The sequence below is a fragment of the Dama dama genome, chromosome 30, assembly GCF_033118175.1.
Source record: "Dama dama isolate Ldn47 chromosome 30, ASM3311817v1, whole genome shotgun sequence".
Lineage (NCBI taxonomy): Eukaryota > Metazoa > Chordata > Mammalia > Artiodactyla > Cervidae > Dama > Dama dama.
Window position 1 is genome coordinate 46,710,264 of NC_083710.1, and position 23,717 is coordinate 46,733,980.

The following is a 23,717-nucleotide window of genomic DNA, read 5'->3' on the forward strand; positions in this document are numbered from 1 at the left end:
TCCATGATGCCAGAAAAGTGTCTGGGCCGGGGTGGTTCTGATTGTGCGGGGGCAAATCCGAGCCTCAGTCTGACTCAGAGGGACCCTGGAGTACCTCTGGCTTTGGATGGTGAGAAATCTTGCCCAGGCTTCAGCAGAGGAAAGTCAGGCGGCTAACCCAACACATCAAAGCTTAAGGGTCTCTCCCAGTCCTTCAGATTCCTCCTTTTCCTTGCCCCAATGGCACCAGGCTCCACACAGGCAATGGGAGATCAGAGGGCATAGGTCCAGGCCTGGGACCCCAGCAGGCTCCCCTAGCCAAGTGAGTGGAGGAAACATCAGGAATGTTATCCCCAATCCTCCAAGCCCCTCCAAGCCCCCAAGGGTCCCTCCTTCCCCACTGAGTCACCCTGGGGTAAGTCTGCCACTTCAGTCATGTGAACATCTCCCCTTCCCCAGCTGCCAGTCAGATGTGCCAGCCCAAACCCACCTCCATTTCTCCCGCTACTCTCTCCCCTGAAATCCTACTGGTTTCTCGGGGATTCCTCCCATCAGCCTGGCTGGTGTGGTCCCTTCACCAGCATCTGGCAATTGGCCTAATTCTGGGGAGATGTGAACTCTGCCTCTTCTCCTCTGCTATCTTGACTCCCAACACAAACTTTTTAATAGCTTCCCTCAGTTTAATACAAAAGATGTTGATGCTGTGGGTTTTATTTTCTCCATTAGTGAAAATGAAAGTTGCTCAGTCATGTCCAACTCTGCAACCCCTTGGACTATACAGTCCATGAAATTCTCCAGGCCAGAATACTGGAGTGGATAGCCATTCCCTTCTCCAGTGGATCTTCCCAACCCAGGGATTGAACTCAGGTCTTCCACACTGCAGACAGATTTTTTACTAACTGAGACACCAGGAAAGCCCAAGAATACTGGAGTGGGTAGCCTTTCGCTTCTTCATTGTATCTTCCAGACCCAGGAATCAAACCAGAGTCTCTTGCACTGCAGGCGGATTCTTTACCAACTGAGCTAATATATCAATTCTAAATATAATTCATTTTGAAAATACCAAGTTTCTCAGTAAGCAAGGGAAGTGGTTTTCCCTTCTAAGTGTTAAAATGAAGACTGTAGACCTAAAACGGTATTGCTTGTGCTAAAGTCCATGATACCAAACATAGATTTAATACCTAACCTAATTGCCATTTTGACTTTCATAAATGTAATTTTAATCACACAGTTCAGAATTTTCTGATCATCACCAATGAAGTAATCTCTCAGGTAAGACTTTCATCATTCCCAAGGGAAAGAAGAGGCAATCTGCCTAATAAAACCTATGATATTTCCTCCCCCCACCAAAGAAGACATCTTGGCCTAAACATAATTATTTCTTTTGACAATAGCTCCTTTGCCTTATGTCCTTCCTATAAAGTTCTTCCATTTTGTATAACCCTCTCTGAGCTCTCTTCTAGTTCCTATATGGGGTGCCACCCAGTTCATGAATCATTGAATAAAGTCAATTACATCTTCAAATTTACTTGGCTGACTTGTTTCTTAACCCAGGCAAGCTGATCATTAGTTCCCAAGCAAACTTGAACTTATCATCTTAGGAGAATGAAGGTGAATAAGAATCGTAAGCCAAAGTTGGCTCCTTGAGACCAGGGATTACTTCTCTCCTATCCTGTCTCAGTAAGACTAAAACAGATTGCAAAATAATGGACATAGAATGAACATACAATTTCTCTTGCATATATCTTCCTTTGTAAAAATTGTAAAGTTTTGTAATTGGAATTATCTACTTATCATATCCACATTTCACCTAGCTTGGACTGCAAGGAGATCCAACCAGTCCATCCTAAAGGAGATCAGTCCTGGGTGTTCATTGGAAGGACTGATGCTGAAGCTGAAACTCCAATACTTTGGCCATCTGATGTGAAGAGCTGACTCATTTGAAAAGACCCTGATGCTGGGAAAGATTGAAGGCAGGAGGAGAAGGTATGACAGAGGATGAGGTGGTCGGATGGCATCATCCACTCTATGGACATGGGTTTGGGTGGATTCCGGGAGTTGGTGATAGACAGGGAGGTCTGGCAGCTGCGGTTCATGGCATCTCAAAGAGTCGGACACGACTGAACAACTGAACTGAACTGAACCTTTGCTGCTTGGGCTTGGAGGGAATCCAGTGTATAGTATACTCCTCCTCACTTAGTTTTTGAACCCAATGAACAATTAGACAAAATAAAAGTAGATGAAAAAAAATTACTTTTATTCCTAACAAAGTTTATCCTGGAGTACAGGATTACTGACTCCTTAGTTGGTACCTTCATTGATAAAACTGAAATGTAAATAGTTTACAGAGAAATAATGGCTGAAATTGGTGTTCAAGTTTAACAAGTCACATTAGTAGATTTTTGTTTTTTGATTTTTTTTTTAAAGCAACTCCTGGGTAAAGTTAGGATGAACTATATGACAAATGTTCAGCTCCTCTTACTTAAGAGGAATTTTCTTATTTTGAAAAAATTTTCTTATTTCTTATTTTGAAAAAAAAGATATGTCTAATGAGTTGTGTCTGCTTGGCTACAGAAAAGGATGAGATTTTTATCTTTGCCACCTCATAGAGTGTTATGTGTGATGTGTATTACATTCTGGTTTTATGCTTATTACATAATAAATTTTTTTTTCTAGTACTCTTGTGGCAAGGTTTTCTGGATTGGAGAAGTTTTTTTGTTTACTTAATTTATTTTCCCACCACTATCACCAATCTATTGCAATACTACTGGTTCACTATCATTTAGAGGAATAATGAACAGTGAAAAAGACCAAGAGTGTTAGGAAAAAAAAAAAAATCATATAGCAGTGAAATAGGAAACAAGTATTCTTTTACCATCAAAGTCTTAAGGATTTAAAGATATCACAATCATAAAATAAAGTGAGATGATCATCACCTGTGTGAATGAAAAATTGTCACTCACCATTTTCTTTAATAAGGATGAAGTCCCTAGCCACTGCAGTCAATGAACTTAAAAATCATCCTGAAATATATTTAGGGCAGATATCAGGAATGAGGCACTCTGTGCTTTGGGAAAAACTGACAAAACAGGTCTTTACATAGTTAGATATTTTCAGAAAAGTTTCTGAGCCTTTTTTTTTTTTTTTTGCATCTTCTCATATCTAGAAAAGCATTAAAATCGTTTAGCAAAGCTTATTATTTTAAGCTAAAGACAAAAGAAGATACTGGAGTGTGAAGGAGCCACTAATGGGAGCAGTAAAATCCCAGTAAATAGGGTAAGGTGGTTAATCAGATTTGCTTTTTCCATTGTTAGAGTCTCTAGATATGTAGTCATCCTCTTCTTGTACAGAGAGGGAGATGCCCTTACAAATGGAATTTCTCATATAAATACAAATGTCTCTAACAGAATGTCTACCTAGTTTTCAGAGATTATCCTGTGTCTGCTGTTTCTTAAAAAAATAGCCAGTTCAGGATAATCCTTATGTCCAAATACCCCAAAAAAGGTATTTTGGGGATAGCAAATTGTTTCCCTTCTTGCCAAAAAGATTAACTTTGATTCTTATTTCTCTTATTACTTTTACTGCTACTTTCACATCTTTTAAAATACTAAAGTCACTATGCATAGTTTTAAAGAGTGACATGGATATGTTTAAAAGAGCTCCCCAAAGCCTCAAAATCTTTAACATTTTAAGTGTAAGTTGTCCACTCCAGTTAGCTGATATTATCCACATGCTCTATGTATTGAAGAGAACACATAGGCAAAAAAAAATTCTAAACTTCACAATTTGAAATGGCTAAAATATGCATTTCATGCTATACATCTTTTAACTACAATTAAAAATCACTGATACTTTTTTAACATCTTGTATTTATAATTATGTTATTTTCTGAAATAAAATGTGACTGATAACATTTGATCACATATACACATTGGAAAATATTGGATTTCCTAATATTTCCTTTACATAAACTATCAATACTTTCTCTGGTTTCTAGGTGTCTGGTATTTTTCCACTATCCAACAATAACACTCAATTACATGTTTTACACTGACTCAAAATGAGGGAATTTCTTTCTGTTGATAGTTCCCGCATGATTATCAAGACTTTCATTATGGGATATGAATTTTTTAAGCATTATTGCTAACTGTCTCAAGTGAGTAATCACACACACACAAAAAAAATCAATAGAGATTGCACTTTGTGTCAGCATAGTATTTAGGAGGAAATAAGCTTATTTTGATGAAAATATATACTCCTTGATTTATGAGAGGTCAAGCAACAAAATTTGCCTATTTTTACAAAATAACTTGTCAAGTTTTTTATTCTGTTCTGAATTAAAATTTATTGAAAAAAGATACACTGATAAAAGCAAATTTTTTATTATTTATTAATCATATTTAACATTTACCTGGAGCTATTGAAGACATTGTATAACATTTCCACTATATGCTTTAAACAATTACAAACATTTGGCATAAAATAATGTGCTTATTACTGTACCAAGTTTGAAAAGTAGGGAGTGAGGGTCTGAAGTCTGCCCTCCTTCTGACAATGGCCATTAACACTGCAAATGAATGTATCATAGATTTCTCCCTCAAAATTCTAAGATATTTTATGAACAAAATTCTAAAGGACTTCAACATGCAATGGATATATATATATATATATATATATATATATATATATATATATATAAAACATTCAGAATAACTGGTTTCCATGCTTACACTGAACTCATCATAAGGCAAAAGCCTTTAATAGTATTGATTCTCAGTGTGATCAAAAAAGTAAAGCATTATGGTAAGCTTAATGAAAACAATCCTTTGTGTCTGCCAACTTCAAATTGCTAATACAGTTGCAATAAAATTCAACCATCCTCCTGGATGATATATGCAGCTTTGATTTGTTTTCTGAGTGCAAGAGGCAAGCATGAATCTGTTTCTCTAATTGTCCTCAAAGTTTAGGAAAATTAGGAAAAAACATGTTTGTTTAATAAAGCATCATTCCACGTCCTGATATGACCACATCTGATTAGGAAATTAGGGCAGAATCAATCAGATTCTGTCAGATGAAATATCATGTCTTCTACTCTTGAAAACCTCTGGAATATCATCACAGATTATAGAACACTGAACGAGCTTTAGTCATGAAATTATCCATGTCACAAATCTTTATCTCTCCTTTTAATTGCCCAAGAAAAACGAGCCTTTGGTAACTCTAGTTATTGTATGCTACAATACAAAACAAATTACCAATAACCATTCCTGAACTAACATACGACCAGATAGTGTTCCCACAGCAGTTTGATGTTCTCTTGTTTCCCGTAATTCTGTTTCATCTTCTACCTCTTTTGATCTCAGTAGATAAATCTACCAAAATCTTTTTTCTTGAAGAATTTTCATCTCCAGTTCTCATTCTTGCCCTCTGATATAAAAATAACCACTCCAGCAAATAAAATCTCTCCAAAAATATAAGTCAAGTTTGCTTGATGACTACTACACAGGCACCGGCTCTCCCAATATTCAAGGAAGCCATCTGTTGAAAAAGATGAAATATGATTTAAGACACATTTTATTGTCATGGAAAAATATACATATTATAATGTACTTAAATAATTCATTCATATCCATGAAAATCATTAATAAATATAATTCTCGTTTCCCAGTGTATCCACAAGTAATACAATAAACATGGAAACAATGAAACTGGCATTTATATAAAATAATATGAATATTGAAGTCTTTAAAGCCTACAATTATTTGTGGAATTTTTGATAAAAGTAATAAATTCTTTAATGATATTTAGTGAAGTGAAGCTTCTATAGGAAAATTTTCAGCAAAGATTTTTTCTGCAGCTTGCCTGGACACACTTTTGATGAAATTTCAAATTGATAGCTTGGAGTATATTTTAGGTGAAATAGTTGCTTCACTATTGAAGTCACTGGGAAGTCATTTCCAAAGATATTATACTGAATAAAATGTGCTATGAATTCATTCTAAACAGAGACATTTAATGATGTGATTTCAATATGCTGTCATCAATAGAACATAATTACAGTTGCTACAGGGCCTATTTTAAAATCCATATTATGAGTATTATTGTTATTGATTAGAACTGAGGTTTTTTTTTTTTTAAGAACTGAGATTTTTAAAAAATAATCCTGAATATGAAATTGGCTAGAAATATATTGAAAACAATAATTTTAAAAAATTTGTAATGAAAATTTATTCCATGGAGGTAAGCTAAGAATTTAATAATTTGAACTTTTTCAGGTCAAAGATTTTTTGATACAGTTTCCCAAGAATAATTCATTCACATAAAAATATCAGGTATACTAGAAATTACAGGATATTATTTCAAACTGAAGATAAAATGAATCAAGTGTAGCAAATGAAGTAGCAGAGAGCAAAATAACTTCAGATCACACACACTATCTTATTGATTGAGAAAGGACACTATCTCACCCTCTACATATGAAAATTACCACCATTATCTAGTTATACATTAGTTCTTTTAATTGTGCTTATTGTCACCTGCTATCTTTCTATAGGTTAAAACAGAAATAGAAAATCTTCTCATATCATTTTTTTGTACCTTTCATTTAATACAATATCTTTTTTAAAAAGGTTAACGTTATGTCTCTTTCTTTTTCTTTTCACAGATATTTGCTCAAAGTGAAAGGCAAAAAGGAGCATGTGATATATTGATAGCATATTGTGTATTAAGAATAATTTTTGTTGATCACCACAGTCACTTTTATAATCCCATCATATGTTGTCATCTCTATATTACAGTGAATGGAGTATGAAGAGATATAAATCTGGTAACATTTAGGCCTACCATTTGCAATATTTCTGACTCAAATTGCACAGTTTCCATTGTCTCTCTTTTAGTTTCCAATTATTTTCAAGTGTTGTTTCATGTCAGAGCCATCTAAGGAGCTTTTACAAAATATAAGCACTCAAGGCCCACCATTCAATAGGAATGACCTGAGTTCTGAGTAGGATTTTTGAAGCGTTCCCCAGATGCTCTCTGATGTTCATTCAGCACTGAAAAGTACTATGCATAGTTCCAAATGAAGTATACCTCTATCTACATTTGCATCTATGTCTCTATACATGCTTATATTGCATGTAAAAACGAATCTCTGCCCCCCCCCCCCCCGCCACTGCCCCAAGTTTACTCTTCTTTCTAATATTTCTTTTATCCTTCTACTCAGTTGCTCAAGACGGGAACCTAAAGCATATCTACAGCCCTTAGTTTCATTTCCCTCAACCTTACAGCTGAATAACATCAAGTCTTATAATTATCTCTCCTACCAACTGAATTACACCATTCCTACTATCTTCAACTAGTTCAGGTTACAATTTCACCTTGAGTGTGAAAGAGGAGTAAAATAACCCACTCCAGGATATGCCATTTTGGCACGTTGATTATTTCGAATTAAAGATACTTGAGTGATACTTCATGCAGAAGGGGCACTGTGACCCCCCTTTGACCCCTTAAAGCAGGAGATAAATGTTTCATGTGAAATGGTACCCTCTCTCTACTAGGAGCGTAAAAGGCATCCTTATCACCAGACATAAGGAATTTAGGGCCAAGAAGGCTGTGTCAGAAAACCTTGTAACTTCTTCACTAATTTACTACCTAATCCCAAACCACTTTGTCTTCTAAATTCTTTATGTATTTATTGTTTCTTTGTCTAAAACAAAATAAGAGCTTCCTGCTCTTGGTCAATTCTTTGAGTCCATATGGGATTTCCATATGTATAAAATTAAGTTTGTTTTTTTTCCTATGAATTTGTCTTATGTCAATTTAATTTTTAGATTAGCAAAAAAAAAAAAAAAATGAAGGAAAGAAGGAAAAAATTCCCACCAATCCTTCACAGTGAATTAGTGAAGTATATCCTAATAAATTTATGATTTTTCTTTCCCCTAATCAATTTTCCCATCCTATCAAGTGCACTTATTTTAAAATAAAATTCTGATTATTTGCTTTCCCTGCCTAAAGTCCTTCATTAACTATCCTTTTGGCTAATGGTAAAGTCAAGATTCTATAACATGGTTTCTCATCTTATATCATAAAGACCCATTTTATCTCTCCAAACTTATTCCTCATCATTTTATTTGTTGCTCAGTAAAGCATGCCATGTGTTCTCTTTCCCATGACTCTTTAAAAATTGTTTCTTAAACCAAACGACTCCCCATATTTTTATCTGTTTAACTATTATTTATTTGCCATGCCACATCCTATCTATATAATTTCCCAAAAGAAGATTTCTCTACTCAACACACTTAAGTTCTAGCATAGTGTTAAGTATTTCCCTTACTCCAGCATTTATCATTCTATTTTAAGCATTTGATATAGTTTACATAAGCACATTTTAAATATTTGAGAGTTTTCCCTCTCTTCCCCTTGGTTCAGTTTTATCTTATTTAATACATAGTTTGACAATCTGCCCTTTTCCCTCTCCAGCATTATACCTTTCACTAAACTATGATAATCTAAAAAGGTTGGCATGATACCAGTTATTAAATAGCAATCCAAAATGTAAATATCTTACCAGGCTTCCCTGAAACTCATTCTAAATATCTTACAGATTGATTGTATGCAAATGAACTAAACCCATGTACAACAGAGTAAAATGAGTTGCAAAAATAATTCACAATTTATTCACTTAAGAAAGTTTCACACATCTTTTACCCATGCTAGCAACTATGCCAGTCTTTGGATATATGACAACAAATGACATATTGTATTTGTTTTTTTTATAGCTGCAGGTAGATGCAGCATGACAGCACTATGACCATGTACCAAAGAAACACTTGAAAGGATGATTTTACTCAGGCTAGAGGAAACAAAATTAAAATTTTCTTTCTATGTTTTAAAGCACACATATTTTGTTTCAAGTCAAATGCAAAAAAAAATTTAAGTGGCAAAATCAAGTTTATTTAAAACACAAATACACACACTCATGCAAGCATGTACCTGTGTGTTCTGTATGTAACCATGTAAGACATGTATCTGGCAAATATTCCCTCATCTATTTTCATTATTTCCAATTCTAGCTAGCTTGGGAAGTTTTTCAAATATACATCATTACATATTTCAATATAATTTGCTTATTTATTCTAATGTTTGCCCATTTGATGGTGTCAAAAACAAGTGAAATAACCAATTGAGTTTGTCCATCTGTGGAGTAAGTGAAGGGAAAATGACAGGCAATATACAGCAAATATGAGAATTTTCTCTAGTAGTGTGGAACCCTGAAAATTTTCCAAAGTGATTTTGTGTGGGTTTCCTGATGGCTTCTTGAAAGTCTTAAAAATATAAAGAATGAAAAGATAGGGATGTAAGATCTTAATTTAGGAATTTTAAAGTTAATGTCTATTATACTAAAATAAATTTGTTCTAAAACATTTTAAATACTACTTTGTTATTTGTAAGATACTATATGATCCAAAAGAGTATAATAAAACATAGATGAGGGAAAATGGCTGTTGGAAGTTTCTACCCATTAATAGTACATGCATTATTCTGACTTCAATTTTAGAGAAATGATAAGCATAATGGCTCGTTACTATAATATGTAATGAAAATATTATATTATATCATTTATATGCCCATAAGCCTCCTTTATTTAATATTCATTTGTAAAAGTAGTTCATTTAAGATATGTAACATTGAATTTGTACTTCCTTAGCAAATCAAAAATAATCCATGCATTGCTCCCTTTGTAAAACTAGGAACTTGGGAATGTAAGGAGTTAAAATATATCTTCTAAACTCTCAGTGCAATTATTATAGCTTATTATATGTTTTCTTCTCCCTAGATAAGGAACACTATTTTTTCACAATTAAAGTTAAACACAGAAAATCACAGAACCTAGTTCTCCAAATTTACACTGGTCTTTCCTCCATTCTACCTGTTTTCTTCCTCCTTTGTCAAATACATCTGTCTTCATTGAAATCAAAGAATTTCCCCTTAGGGAAGAGTAAGAGTCATAAGGCAGATACTTTAGCCTGACCATGATGAGTTTGATTTTGTACTTCCAACTCAGTCTATTTAATACTGAAGTTGAACACATATCATCAAAGGAAGTCATGTATCTTTAAAAGTAAGAATTTTTCTTAGAAATTTACTTGAATCAATGTTCAAGTTCTTCATATAAATTTTAGTCAATTTCTATGACCAAAAATAAAGCCTTCTATACATTAAGGAATATGAGGAGACAATGTTACTATTCTGCTTCAACTAAGTAAGACTCTAGAATTTAAATGTACCAATTGGTGGGAAAAAGGTTTTTTATTTTTTTATTTTTGTACTGTTTCTTGATTTTTAGTTTCTGATAAAGCAGAGAAATAAGAAATATTGAGAGATTTGGGGGAAAAAAAAGAAAGTTAAGACAAATTGAATATTAAAACAAAAGTCTGAAAACATACCCGTTCCCTTCATTACAAGCAAGTCTATAGTAACTGTAAGCTTAAGGTATTTTCCACCATAATTAAGGTGTCCTACCCTTATGTTTCCCCAGTGATCACACACACCCCAACACATATTCTCCAGATATTTGACTGGATTGGAAGCTTCTCTGAACATGATCCTGAATCTCTAATTGCTGTGTATAGTTGAAGGTTAACCTAAGATCAGCCAATTATTTTTCTCCATCTTCTTGACCAAAGTGTTCAGCCAGGAATGAATGCATTATGCAACAGACCGTTCAGGCCTCTTTGCTATTTGTTCTGGGGAGCTTTTTGAACAAAGTTCTTTCGTTTTATGACTATGGCTGTGAAGAGCTCCATTTGCAGTTTCCAGCAGCACCATCCCATGGAATATTCTTTCTGCCATAGGTAGCAAGGAACCTAGCAAACATAGTCAAGCAAAAAAAGGGAAGCAGAAAGCTAATTTCTACAAGCTTCTATTCATTTGATTTTGTTATCTATATAACCAAGCAAAGTTAAATGTTTGTGAACAAATATGTTCCACTTTTATTTTTTGTTTCAGTTGATTAAAATTCAGTCCCTGTCCCTTGGCATGACATAATAAAATGGAAATCCCACTGAAGCATAAATTCCACTTTCTAACATAAATTTTATTGAAGTATAGAATACACAATAGAAAAGTACACAAAAGTATATGATTTAATAAACTTTTTATAAAATGAACATGAAAATGAACAAATATCAGTCACTTTGAATTCAGAGTAATTCAACTAAATACATGGTTGTAGGTACACATCTCCTCCACAGGAAGTAAATGAAAAAAAAAATTCTTATATGTGAAGTGACTTATGCTTGCAACAGTCTTACCTGGGTCCATTCATTAGTTTGTGGATCGTAGGATTCCATAGTGTTGAGGTATGTCTGGCCATCATAGCCACCAACAGCATATAATCTGTCACCAAGAAGACAGACTCCAACAGCATCTCTGGGCATACTCAAAGGAGCCACCATAGTCCATGTGTCTGTTTTGGGATCATACCTAAAATAAAAGGATGATAGGATATAACATATTCTAATCACATTCAACTTTACTATTAGGTATTAATGATGCTCTTTCAAAACAAGCCATGGAAAAGAAAACTTAGCTTTTTTCCTAAAAACTCAATTATTTAAACAGATGTTCCAGAGCCAATATTCACAAGTCAGGCTTTCTATTGTTTAAAATATTTTAAAAATATAGCTAGACTGTTAACTAGATGGATGCAGAGTCATTTCACAAAAGTGAATATCATTATTTTTCCCAAGAAAGACAGATATGAAAATAAATATTTTTTTACAATGGAATGAGGTTCTTTCAAGAAAGTACAAACAAAGTGCTATGGTCATGAAACAGAAGTAATGGCTAAAACTCTGGGAGAATTAAAAAATAATTCACTTTTGAAATCTTCTTTAAACAAGGTCTGAAAGTCTATCCTAAATTTGCTAGAAAAAAAGAAGATATTTGCACAAAAGAACACAAGTGCTAAAAAAAAAAGTGCATGGACCTAGTTTTTGAGAAAACTAGATGTGCAGTGTGTTTAGGATCAAAGGTATAAGAAGAAGCATTGTTTAAAAGGTGATATTTGATCAGCTAATAGATGACTCAATTCTCAGAGTAGGAAAGTATTTCATGTTTCTTCAATAGGAAAATAAGAAAACTTGAAACTTGAGGAAACAATTACAACATGAACAAAACTATGTTTCTGTGACAGTCACTTGGAATTCACTTGAAGGGAGAAATTGGTAAATCAAGAGATTGAAGCAGAGGGTCCAAGTTATTACTTTTTAATTTTAACCAAATATTAAATTTTCAGATAGTCTGATTACCATACATTAAATACAAATATTGTATAGGTTGGGTGGTAAAACCACAAAGAATTCCTTGGTTAGGGTGCTTTGCTTCAGTTTAGAAGGAATGGTTAAACCACTTCTTTGCTTTTAACCTACAGTTATAGGTTCAGATACAAAAACATCTAGTAAGAACCCAGTAGAGTAAGTAAATGTAAAAGAAGAATGGATGGAAGTTTTTTTTTTTATTTTTTATAATATTTTTACAAACATATATATGCAAATATATTCTTAGTTTGTTTTTCTACTCCAATCTTGCTTTGAAATTTTCCACCTACAGATCCCCAAAACAAACAAAAGAAACAAACACAAACAGGCAAAAAAAAAAAAAAAACACACACACACACACACACAAAAAACCAAAAACCTATAATTTATTGAAAATAAAGAAAGTTGTTACAAGAGAAATGACTGGGAAGACCCCAGGGATCTGGACTTTATATTTCACAGAGAATATTTCACCCAGGACATTACAAGCATTTACACACCATGATTGGAGAAATTATGACAGCCAAGGTAATATACGTGAAAAGAGAGATTGGTTGAATGCCTGCAAAACCAGAACCATGTTAAAGCATAGGCTATCAGGCAAATAACAAAAGTAATTTTGAATGTTATAGTTAATAAATGTAAAATGTCACAAATAGACACAAGCACACATAGACACAAATGCAAATATGCAATCTATGCCAGCAAAATCTTTTGAGATATTTACATTTCTACTATGAACGTTTTCAAATATATAAACATTAAAAAAAAGAGGAAACAAAGAAAAATACCAAGAAGAATCAAATTGTACAATCCACAAAGTAAAACATTTTATAGGTAACTTGACAATTTTTCAAGGAAAAAAAAGTGATAAAATGAATAACTAGAAAGAAGTAGCTGTTATAAACTAAATGTGGCTTTAAAATGTAACAAAATAAACTGAGTGAAACTTACTCAGATTCCAACTTACAGAACAACTATTAAAAGATGCTTAAGACATTTTGAAAATTTTAATTCTGGGTATCAGATTTTAATAAGAGATTATTTAAATTTGCATTAATTATAATAATGACATTGCAATTAAGCTGCAAAAGTAAAGTTGTGATCATATTTCATTGTTTCTGGGATGAATTCAGAAATGCTTTGAGCTAAAATGACATGTTTAAGAAGTACTTTAAAATACTTCAGGAAAAAAGTACTGTAAAGGTGAAAGGATGAAGCAAAAATGGCAAATCGGTGATGATGGTTGAAGTTGGATAATGAATACAAGTAAGTTTTATCTTGTTTACTTTTCTCCAGGAAGTTTTTTTTTTTAGTTAAGATAACCTTAAAAGGAAGAATGTGTAATACACCTTAATTTTAGTGAAATGTGAACATCTTTTATATTTTATTTTTTCTCCAATAGAAGCAGGTCTGCCTTTTGTCACAATCACTTCACTTAAATAGCTTTCTCTGAAGTCCTATTTCAGTCCCCATATGATTGTTATTCAGCTCTATAGGATTTTTTTTTTTTAACTATTATCTACACAACAGACTTTACTGATCACTTTTCAGAAAGGGAGAAAAACTGAGACAAAATATAACACTAATTGCACTAAAGAATAATAAATGTATTTCTGAAGGCTTCTGAAATTTTAAGTAAAGCTCAAATAATGAAGACATTCTCATACACCAATACCACAGGAAAATTAAGAAAACACAAGTACATCTTACAGGGCTTCCCTTGTGGCTCAGCTGGTAAAGAATTCACCTGCAATGCAGGAGACCTGAATTCAATCCCTGTGTTGGGAAGATTCAGGGATCTGGAGTAGAAGGGAAAGGCTACCGACTCCAGTGTTCTGGCCTAGAGAATTCCATGGACTATACAGAGGGCTCAGACAAACCTTGTGTGCACCAGGACCCAGAGACCCCACAGAGACTGAGACAGAACTGTGTCTGAGTGTCTCCTGCGGAGGTAAAGGTCAGCAGCGGACTGCTGCAGGGGTAGGGGCTCTGGGTGCAGTAGACCTGGATATGGCACAAGCCCTCATGGAAGAGGTCGCCATTAACCCCACCATGGAGCCATCAGAACTTACACAGGACTGGGGAAACAGACTCATGGAGGGCACACACAAAACCTTGAGTGCACCAGGACCCAGGAGAAGGGAGCAGTGACCCCACAAGAGACTGACCCAGACATGCCTGTGAGTGTCCAGGAGTCTGTGGTGGATGTGTGGGTCGGTGGTGTCCTGCTGCAAGGTTGGGGACACTGAGTGCAACAGTGCATGCATGGGACCTTTTGAAGGAGGCCGCCGTTATCTTCATCACCTCCATCATAGTTTGGGAGGGAACACAGCACAGCTCGTCAACAGAAAATTGGATTAAAGACTTACTGAACAGGGCCCTGCCCAGCAGAACAAGACCCAGTTTCCCCCTCAGTCAGTCTCTTCCTTCAGGAAGCTTCCATTGCCTCTGATCCTTCTCTATCAGAGGGCAGACAGAATGAAAACCACAATCACAGGAAACTAACTAGTCTGATCACATGGGCCATGGCCTTGTCTAGCTCATTGGGGCTGTGAGCCAAGCCATGTAGGGTCACCCAGGGCGGACGGGTCATGGTGGAGAGTTCTAACAGGACTTAGTCGACTGGAGACGGGAATGGCAAACCACTTCAGTATTCTTGCCTTGAGAACCCCATGAACGGTATGGAGAGGCAAAAAGATAGGGCACTGAAAGATGAACTCCCCAGGTCAGTAGGTGCTCACTATGCTCCTGGAGATCAGTAGAGAAATGACCCCAGAAAGAATGGAGAGACAGAGCCAAGGCAGAGACAACACCCATTTGTGGATGTGCCTGGTGATGGAAGTAAAATCCAATGCTGTAAAGAGAAATATTGCATAGGAACCTCAAATGTTAGGTCCATGAGTCAAGGCAAATTGGAAGTGGTCAAACAGGACACAGGAAGAGTGAACATTGATGTTTTAGGAATCAGTGAACTGAAATGGAGGAGAATGGATGAATTTAACTCAGATGACCATTAAATCTACCACTCTGGACAAGAATCCCTTAGATGAAATAAGAGTAGCCCTCATAGTCAACAGAAGAGCCTGAAATGCAATACTTGGATGCAATCTCAAAAAAAAAAAAAAAAAACAGATTGATCTTGGTTTGTTTCCAAGGCAACTATTCAATATCACAGTAGTCCCAAGTCTGTGCCTGAACAGTAATGCTGAAGAAGCTGAAGTTGAACGGTTCTATGAAGACCTACAAGACCTTCTAGAATTAACACACAAAAAAGATGTCTTTTTCATTATAGGGGGCTGGAATGCAAAAGTGGGAAGTCAAGAAATACCTGGAGTAACAGGCAAGTTTGTCCTTGGAGTACAGAGTGAAGCAGGGCAAAGGCTAATAGAGTTTTTTCAAGAAAACATACTAGTCATTGCAAACACCCTTTTCCATCAACACGAGAAGACTCTACACATGGACAATCTGGTCAATACTGAAATCAGATTGATTATAGTCTTTGCAGCCAAAGGTGGAGAAGCTCTATAGAGCCAGCAAAAGCAAGACTGGGAGCTGATTGTAGCTCAGACCATGAACTCCTTATTGCCAAATTCAGACTTAAATTGAAGAGAGTAGGGAAAACCACTAGACTATTCAGGTATGACCTAAATCAAAAACCTTATGATTATAGAGTGGAATGACAATTAGGTTCAAGGGATTAGATGTGATAGACAGAGTGCCTGAAGAACTATGACGGAGGTTCGTGACATTGTATAGGAGGCAGTGATCAAGACCATCTACAAGAAAAAGTGCAAACGGCAAAATGGTTGTCTGAGGAGGCCTTACAAATAGCTGTGAAAAAAAAAAAGAGAGAAGTCAAAAACAAAGGAGAAAAAGAAAGATATACCCATTTGAACCCAGAGTTCTAAAAATACCGAGGAGAGATAAGAAAACCTTCCTCAGTGATCAATGCAGAGAAAGGAAAACAACAGAATGGGAAAGGCTAATAGAGATCTCTTCAAGAAAATTAGAAATTCCAAGGGAATATTTCATGCCATAATGGGCACAACAAAGAACAGAAATGATATGGACCTAACAGAAGCAGAAGATACTAAGAAGAGGTGGCAAGAATACATAGAAGAACTATATAAAAAAGATCTTCATAACCTAGATAATCACGATGGTGTGATCACTCACCTAGAGCCAGAAATCCTGGAATATGAAGTGAAACGGGCCTTAGGAAGAGTCACTACAAACAAAGCTAGTGGAGGTGATGGAATTCCAGGTGAGCTATTTCAAATCCTAAAAGGTGATGCTGTGAAAGTGTTGCACTCAAAATGCCAGCAAATTTGGAAAACTCAGCATGGCCACAGGAATGGAAAAGATCAGTTTTTATTCCAATCCCAAAGAAAGGCAATGCCAAAGAATGCTCAACCTACCACACAATTGCACTCATCTCACCTGCTAGCAAAATAATGCTTAAAATTCTCCAAGCCAGGCTTCAACAGTACCTAAACTGTGAATTTCTGGATGTTCAAGTTGGCTTTATAAAAGGCAGAGGAATGAGAGATCAAATTGCCAACATCCATTGGATCATCGAAAAAGTGACAGAAGTCCAGAGAAACATCTACTTCTGTTTTATTGACTATGCAAAAGCCTTTGGCTGGGTGGATCGCCACAAACTAGAAAATTCTTCAAGAGATGGGCATACCAAACCACGTGACCTGCCTCTTGAGAAATCTGAATGCAGATCAAGAAGCAACAATTAGAACTGGACATGGAACAGCAGACTTGTTCCAAATCGGGAAAGAAATATATCAGGATTGTATATTGTCACCATGTTTAGTTAACTTACATGCAGAGTACATCATGAGAAATTCTGGGCTACATGAAGCACAAGGTGGAATCAAGATTACCAGGAGAAATATCAATAACCTCAGATATGCAGATGACACCACACTTATGGCAGAAAACAAAGAAGAACTAATGAGCCTTTTGAGGAAAGTTAAAGAGGAGAGTGGAAAATTTGGCTTAAAACTCAACTTTCAGAAAACCAAGATTATGGCATCTGGTCCCGTCACTTCATGGCAAATATATGGGGAAACAATGGAAACAGTGACAGACTTTATTTTCTGGAGCTCCAAAATCACCGCAGATAATGACTGCAGCCATGAAATTAAAGGACACTTGCTCCTGGGAAGAAAAGTTATGACCAACCTAGATAGCATATTAAAAAACAGAGACATTACTTTGCCAACAAAGGTCTATCTAGTCAAATATATGATTTTTCCAGTAGTCATGTATGGCTGTGAGAGTTGGACTATAAAGAAAGCTGAGCACTGAAGAATTGATGGTTTTGAACTGTGGGGTTGGAGAAGACTCTTGAGAGTCCCTTGGACTGCAAGGGGATCCAAACAGTCCATTCTAAAGAAATCAGTCCTTAATATTCATTGGAAAGCCTGATGTTGAAACTGAAACTTCAATACTTTGGCCACCTGATGTAAAGAACTGACTCATTTTAAAAGATCCTGATGCTGGGAAATATTGATGGCGGAAGGAGAAGGGGATGACAGAGGATGAGGTGGTTGGATGGCATCACTGACTCCATGGACATGAGTTCGAATAAGCTCCAGAAGTTGGTGATGGACAGGGAGGCTTGGTGTGCTGCAGTCCATGGGGTTGCAAAGAGTTGGACACGACTGAGTGACTGAACTGAACTCAAGTGAATGGAAATGAGTACATCTTATATTTAGGTAAAATTTAGAAATAATGTCCTATGCTTAAAAATAGACATCATTCTTTTCTTATTTTACAAAATTTCTGAGGAAAATTTAAAATATGTAGTGCATTCTCCTGGAAGATCCAGATCTTTGAATTATCTGTTTTCAGGGATTGGAAGTGTTCAATAGCAATCTTTTCATTTGCATCAGGCAATTGTGATGGTATTTAAACATATAGAGCTGGAAAATCAAACCAAGTCAAGACAAAAGCTGAGTCCTAACCCTACTGCCTCTGATACACTTTTTCTTTCCACTAGATATTTATGAAGTATCACACAAATTTAAAATTAGCCAATAATGTTTATCATTGTTTTCACATTAATTAATCAAAATTGATTTTTCCGTTTATAGAAGTCCATGGATCCACCTCTCAGCCTGGTGATACACATACTTGTTGCCCTTCAGAAGGAAAAAAAAAAAAAAAGAAACAAAACAAAACAGCCTTCGTTAGCATAGGAGAAGACCCACAGATGTATAAGCAATTTCTGACTATAATGAACAGTGAATTCTATCTTTATCAGTTCATATTTTTGACAAGATTTTCTTCTAAGCATTTTTTTTTTTTTTTGCCTCAGGTTGCCTGTTTATAGAAAAGAAAAGAAAAAGCAAGCAGGGGAACTGTCTTTATGTGTTTAGCTGTCTGCCTTTCCTACATCTCACCTTGGCCTTCATGGTCAGAATGTGAGTTTTGTATCAGGGACTCTATTAAAGTTTATAGCCCAAAGGCAAGAGATGCATCAGTATATAGTGGCTAAAACTGGCTGTAAAATGAAAACTTGCTAAAGGCATATGATAGCCACAGAACAAAAGTTAGTTTCTCATTGAAAAGCCTTATTGAAAAATTTGAGATATCATTACTTTTTGAAGCATTGTCACTACATAACTTGAAGATAAAAATATATCATATGCTTAATGGGCAATGCAATTAAATGTCTGCTCCCTATTTCAACATTTTTTGCTTATTTTTATACAAAAATATTTTTTTAAAGTTAAATTGATTTCAACTTTTCAATGAAGGTATAAGAAAAAATCTGTTTTGATTTAGGGCATATTCTCAAATAGAAAAGAATCTGCCTGCAGTGCAGGAGAGGTAGGTTTGATCTGTGGGTAGGGAAGATCCCCTGTAAAAGGGACTGGTTACCCATTCCAGTATTCTTGCTTGGAGATTTCCATGGTGAGCTATAGTCTACAGGGTTGCAAAGAGTCAGACACGACCACGTGACTAGCATTTTAACTTTCATCTTCATATTCCACTACATCTACTCTTCAAGGTTGTTGTGATTCAGTCACTCAGTCCTGTCTGACTCTTTGCCACCCAGGGGCGGTGGCATGCCAGGCTTCCTTGTCCTTTACTATCTCCTGGAATTTGCTCAAACTCATGTCTAATGAGTTGATGATGCCATCCAAACATCTTTTCTGCTGCCCAGTTCACCTTCTCCTCAATATTATCCAGCATCAGGGTCTTTTCCAGTGAGTCAGCTCTTCCTATCAGGTAGCCAAAGCGTTGGAGCTTCAGCTTCAGCATCAGTCCATGCAATGAGTATTCATGATCGATTCCCTTAAGACTGACTGATTTGATCTCCTTGCTGTCCAAGAGGTTCTCAAGAAAGCACCACAGTTTGAAAGCATCAATTCTCCTGTGCTCAGCCTCCCTTTTTTTTTTCTTTTTAATTAACTTATTTATTTTAATTGGAGGCTAATTACTTTAAAATATTGTAGTGGTTTTGCCATACATTGACATGAATCAGCCATGGGTGTACATGTGTCCCCATCCTGAACCCCCCTCCCACCTCCCTCCCCATCCCATCCCTCAGGGTCATCTCAGTGCACCAGCCCTGAGCACCCTGTCTCGTGCATCAAACCTGGATTAGTGATCTATTTCACATAAGATAAGATACATGTTTCAATGCTATTCTCTCAAATCATCCCACCCTTGCGTTCTCCCACAGAGTTCAAAAGTCTTTTCTTTATATCTGTGTCTCCTTTGCTGTCTCACTTATAGGGCTATCATTACCATCTTTCTAAATTCCATATATATGCATTAATAAACTGTATTGGTGATTTTCTTTCTGACTTCACTCTGTATAATAGGCTCCAGTTTCATCCACCTCATTAGAAATGATTCAAATGCATTCTTTTTAATAGCTGAGTAATATCCCATTGTGTATATGTACCACAGCTTTCTTATACATCTTTCTGCCGATGGACATCTAGGTTGCTTCCATGTCCTGGCTATTGTAAACAGTGCTGTGATGAGCATTGGGGTACACGTGTCTCTTTCAATTCTGGTTTCCTCGGTGTGTATGCCCAGCAGTGGGATTTCTGGGTCATATGGAAGTTCTATTTCCAGTTTTCTAAGGAATCTCCACACTGTTCTCCATAGTGGCTGTACTAGTTTGCATTCCCACGAACAGTGTAAAAGGGTTCCCTTGTGCTCAGCCTTCTTTATGGCCAGCTGATGCAAAGAACTGACTCATTTGTAAAGATCCTGATGCTGGAAAAGATTGAAGGTGGGAGGAGAAGGGGATGACAGAGGATGAGGTGGTTGGATGGCACCACCAACTCAATGGACATGAGTTTGAATAAGCTCCAGGAGTTGGTGATGGACAGGGAGGCCTGGCATGCTGCAGTCCATGGGGTCGCAAAGAGTTGGACATGACTGAGTGACTGAACTGAACTGAACTGACACGTCTGTAAGTTCTCGATTCCCATACTGTTGAAATTTTGCTTGAAGGATTTTGAGCATTACCTTGAAAGCATGTGAAATCAGTGGAATTGTGCAGTAGTTTCAGCGTTGTTTGACATTGCCCTTCTTTGCGATTGGAATGAAAACTGACCTTTTCCAATCCTGTGGCCCCTGCTGAGTTTTCCAAATTTGTTGGCATAGTGAGTGAAGCACTTTCACAGCATTCTTTTAGGATTTGAAATTGCTCAACTGGAATTCTATCACCTCCATGAGTTTTGTTTGTAGTAATGCTTCCTAAGGCCCACTTGACTTCATGCTCCAAGATGTATGGCTCTAGGTGAGTGACCACACCATTGTGGTTGTTCATAAGACCTTTCCTTCTATAGTTCTTCTGTGTATTCTTGCCACCTCTTTTTAATATCTTCTGCTTCTGTTATCTCCATACATTTTCTGCCCTTTATTTTGCTCATCTTTGCATGAAATTTTCCCATGATATCTCTAATTTTCTTAATAGGGAAATAAAGAATCTCTTATTTCTTAAAGAGATCTCTAGTTTTCCCCATTCTATTCCTTTCCTCCTTTTCTTAGTATTGTTTACTTAAGAAAACTTTCTCAAAAAAAGAGAAAAAGAAAAAGAAAGCTTTCTTATCTCTCCTTGCTGTTCTTTGGAACTCTGCATTCAGATGGGTATATCTTCTTTTCTCCTTGTCTTTTGTTTATTTTCATCTCTCAGCTTTTTGTAAAGGCCTCCTCAGACAACTATTTTGCCTTTTTGCATTTCTTTTTCTTGAGGATTGTTGATCACTGCCTCCTGTACAATGTTATTAACCTCTGTCCATAGTTCTTCATGCACTCTGTCTATCAAATCGAAGCCCTTGAATCTATTTGTCACTTTCACTGCATAATCATCAGGGATTTGATTGAATGATCTATGGAAGACCTACAAGATCTTCTAGAATTAACACACACACACACACACACACACACACACACACACAAAAGATGTCTTTTTCATCATAGGGGACTGGAATGCAAAAGTAGGAAATCAAGAGCTACCTGGAGTAACAGGCACATTTGACCTAGAAGTACAAAATGAAGCAGATCAAAGGCTAACAGAGTATTGCCAAGAGAATGCACTGGTTATAGCCAACATCCTCTTTCAACAACACAAAAGATGACTCTGTGCATTGACATCACCAGGTGGTCAGTACAGAAGTCAGATTGTTTTTATTCTTTGCAGTTGAAGAAGGAGAAGCTGTATACAGTCAGTAAAAAATAAGACCAGGAGCTAACTGTGGCTCAAATCATGAACTTCTTATTGCATAATTCATACTTAAATTTAAGAAAGTAGTGAAAACCACTAGGCCATTCAGGTATGAACCAGAGAAAGTAAGGATCTGATAAGTAACTCTTTGACTCCTCTCTGGTGCAGTTTTATCATTACAGCTTTAAAGTTATTTAAGCCATTGTCAATAAACAGAACATATAGTATTCCTAGGCAATCTGAATGCTAGTAAAATATAACTTTTAAAACAAATACCTTTAACATTTCAAAACTAAAGAGAAATAGATTCTTTTATATATTAATAATTATTTTCTCTGCTCATATAACAGAAAATTATTACTAGTGTTGTGATCACAAATTATGTATTTTTAAATAGTTGTCTCAACATGAAAATAAATTTTACAGTTTGATACCAGGGTTGATAGCCTTCCATCTGTATAAGACATCACATTTCATATTTTCATGTATGTATAACTTCAAAGCTACCATTCCAGGCATAATATCCCAAGACAGCAGATTAATCTGTCACTCCCTGTATCCATCTTTTCATTCCAAAGATAACACTGGTCTCACAAACCATTGAGGCAAATACCTAATCACAAACATAAATTAGTATAGCTATGGCCTAGGTTAATAATTATTTCATCTACATATAAAGTAGGACCCCTGTTTTTATGTAGGAAGATGTCCATCTATTGTATATATTTCTATTTGAACATAATTAGCTATCAAAGAAATAGCAAAATTATACATGCACAATAATAGAAAAGTGATGGCAAAACAGCCAGTTAGTCTTTTCATGCTGTACTCATTTGACTGGCTCCAACAATAATATCTTAAGGAGAATAAAGATTAATACTTATTAAAAAGTGCAAAAGTGTCTACCTAACATTTTAAACTTAAACAATTCAAGTAATTACATTTTTGTAAAAAAAATTAGGATGTCATATATATATATATAAATATGAATTAATATATGAATATACCATATAAGCCTTAGTATAATTAAGCATCCATAATTAAATATAAAATAAGTCTCTCCTTTATCATCAATGCTCAGAAATTCTTTTTTTTTTTTTTTTTTTTTACAAATTCTTGGATTATATCAAAACCAAAAGGTTGCAATGAGAAATTAGGAGAAATGAAAGAATTCATAACTCTATTCTTGCTTTATATGTTAATGTTTATGGTACTTTTAAAAGAATTATTTAATTAAGTGAATAACGCATTTAGACTACATGTAAAGATAGCAAATCTTGTTATTTTATTTTTTAACCAAGATCTAAAGATGATAAAAAATTGAGTCATAAGATGGCAGTTCCCAGCTCACCTGGGAAGATGAGCTTCCCAGGTGATGCAAGTGGTAAAGAACCCACCTGTCAGTGCAGGTTAGATATAAGAGACGCAGGCTTGATCCCTGGGTCAGGAGGACACCCTGGAAGAGGGCGTGGCAACCCACTGCACTATTCTTGCCTGGAGAATCCCATGGACAGAAGAACTGGGTGGGCTACAGTCCATGTGGTCGCACAGAGTTGGACACAACTGAAGTGACTTAGCATGCACACATGCATGATGACAGTAATGAATTCCCATGGACAGAAGAACCAGGCGGGCTACAGTCCATGGGGTCACAAAGAGTCGGGCATGGCTAAGCACATAGCACACTGTTATTTTACACGACTTTT

At 35.8% G+C, this 23,717-nt stretch overlaps 1 protein-coding gene across 1 annotated transcript in view; it reads right to left on the minus strand.

The window, feature by feature from the left end:
- Positions 1-5,457: 5,457 nt before the first annotated feature.
- The window catches only part of KLHL1 (kelch like family member 1), a 481,913-nt gene continuing 463,653 nt past the window's right edge, over positions 5,458-23,717 (minus strand). The window contains exons 10-11 of the mRNA XM_061133331.1: positions 11,292-11,463; positions 5,458-5,517 (exon numbers count right to left, since the gene is read on the minus strand). Of these exons, the coding sequence (XP_060989314.1) occupies positions 5,458-5,517; positions 11,292-11,463 (232 nt within the window). The remainder of the gene's footprint in view (positions 5,518-11,291; positions 11,464-23,717) is intronic.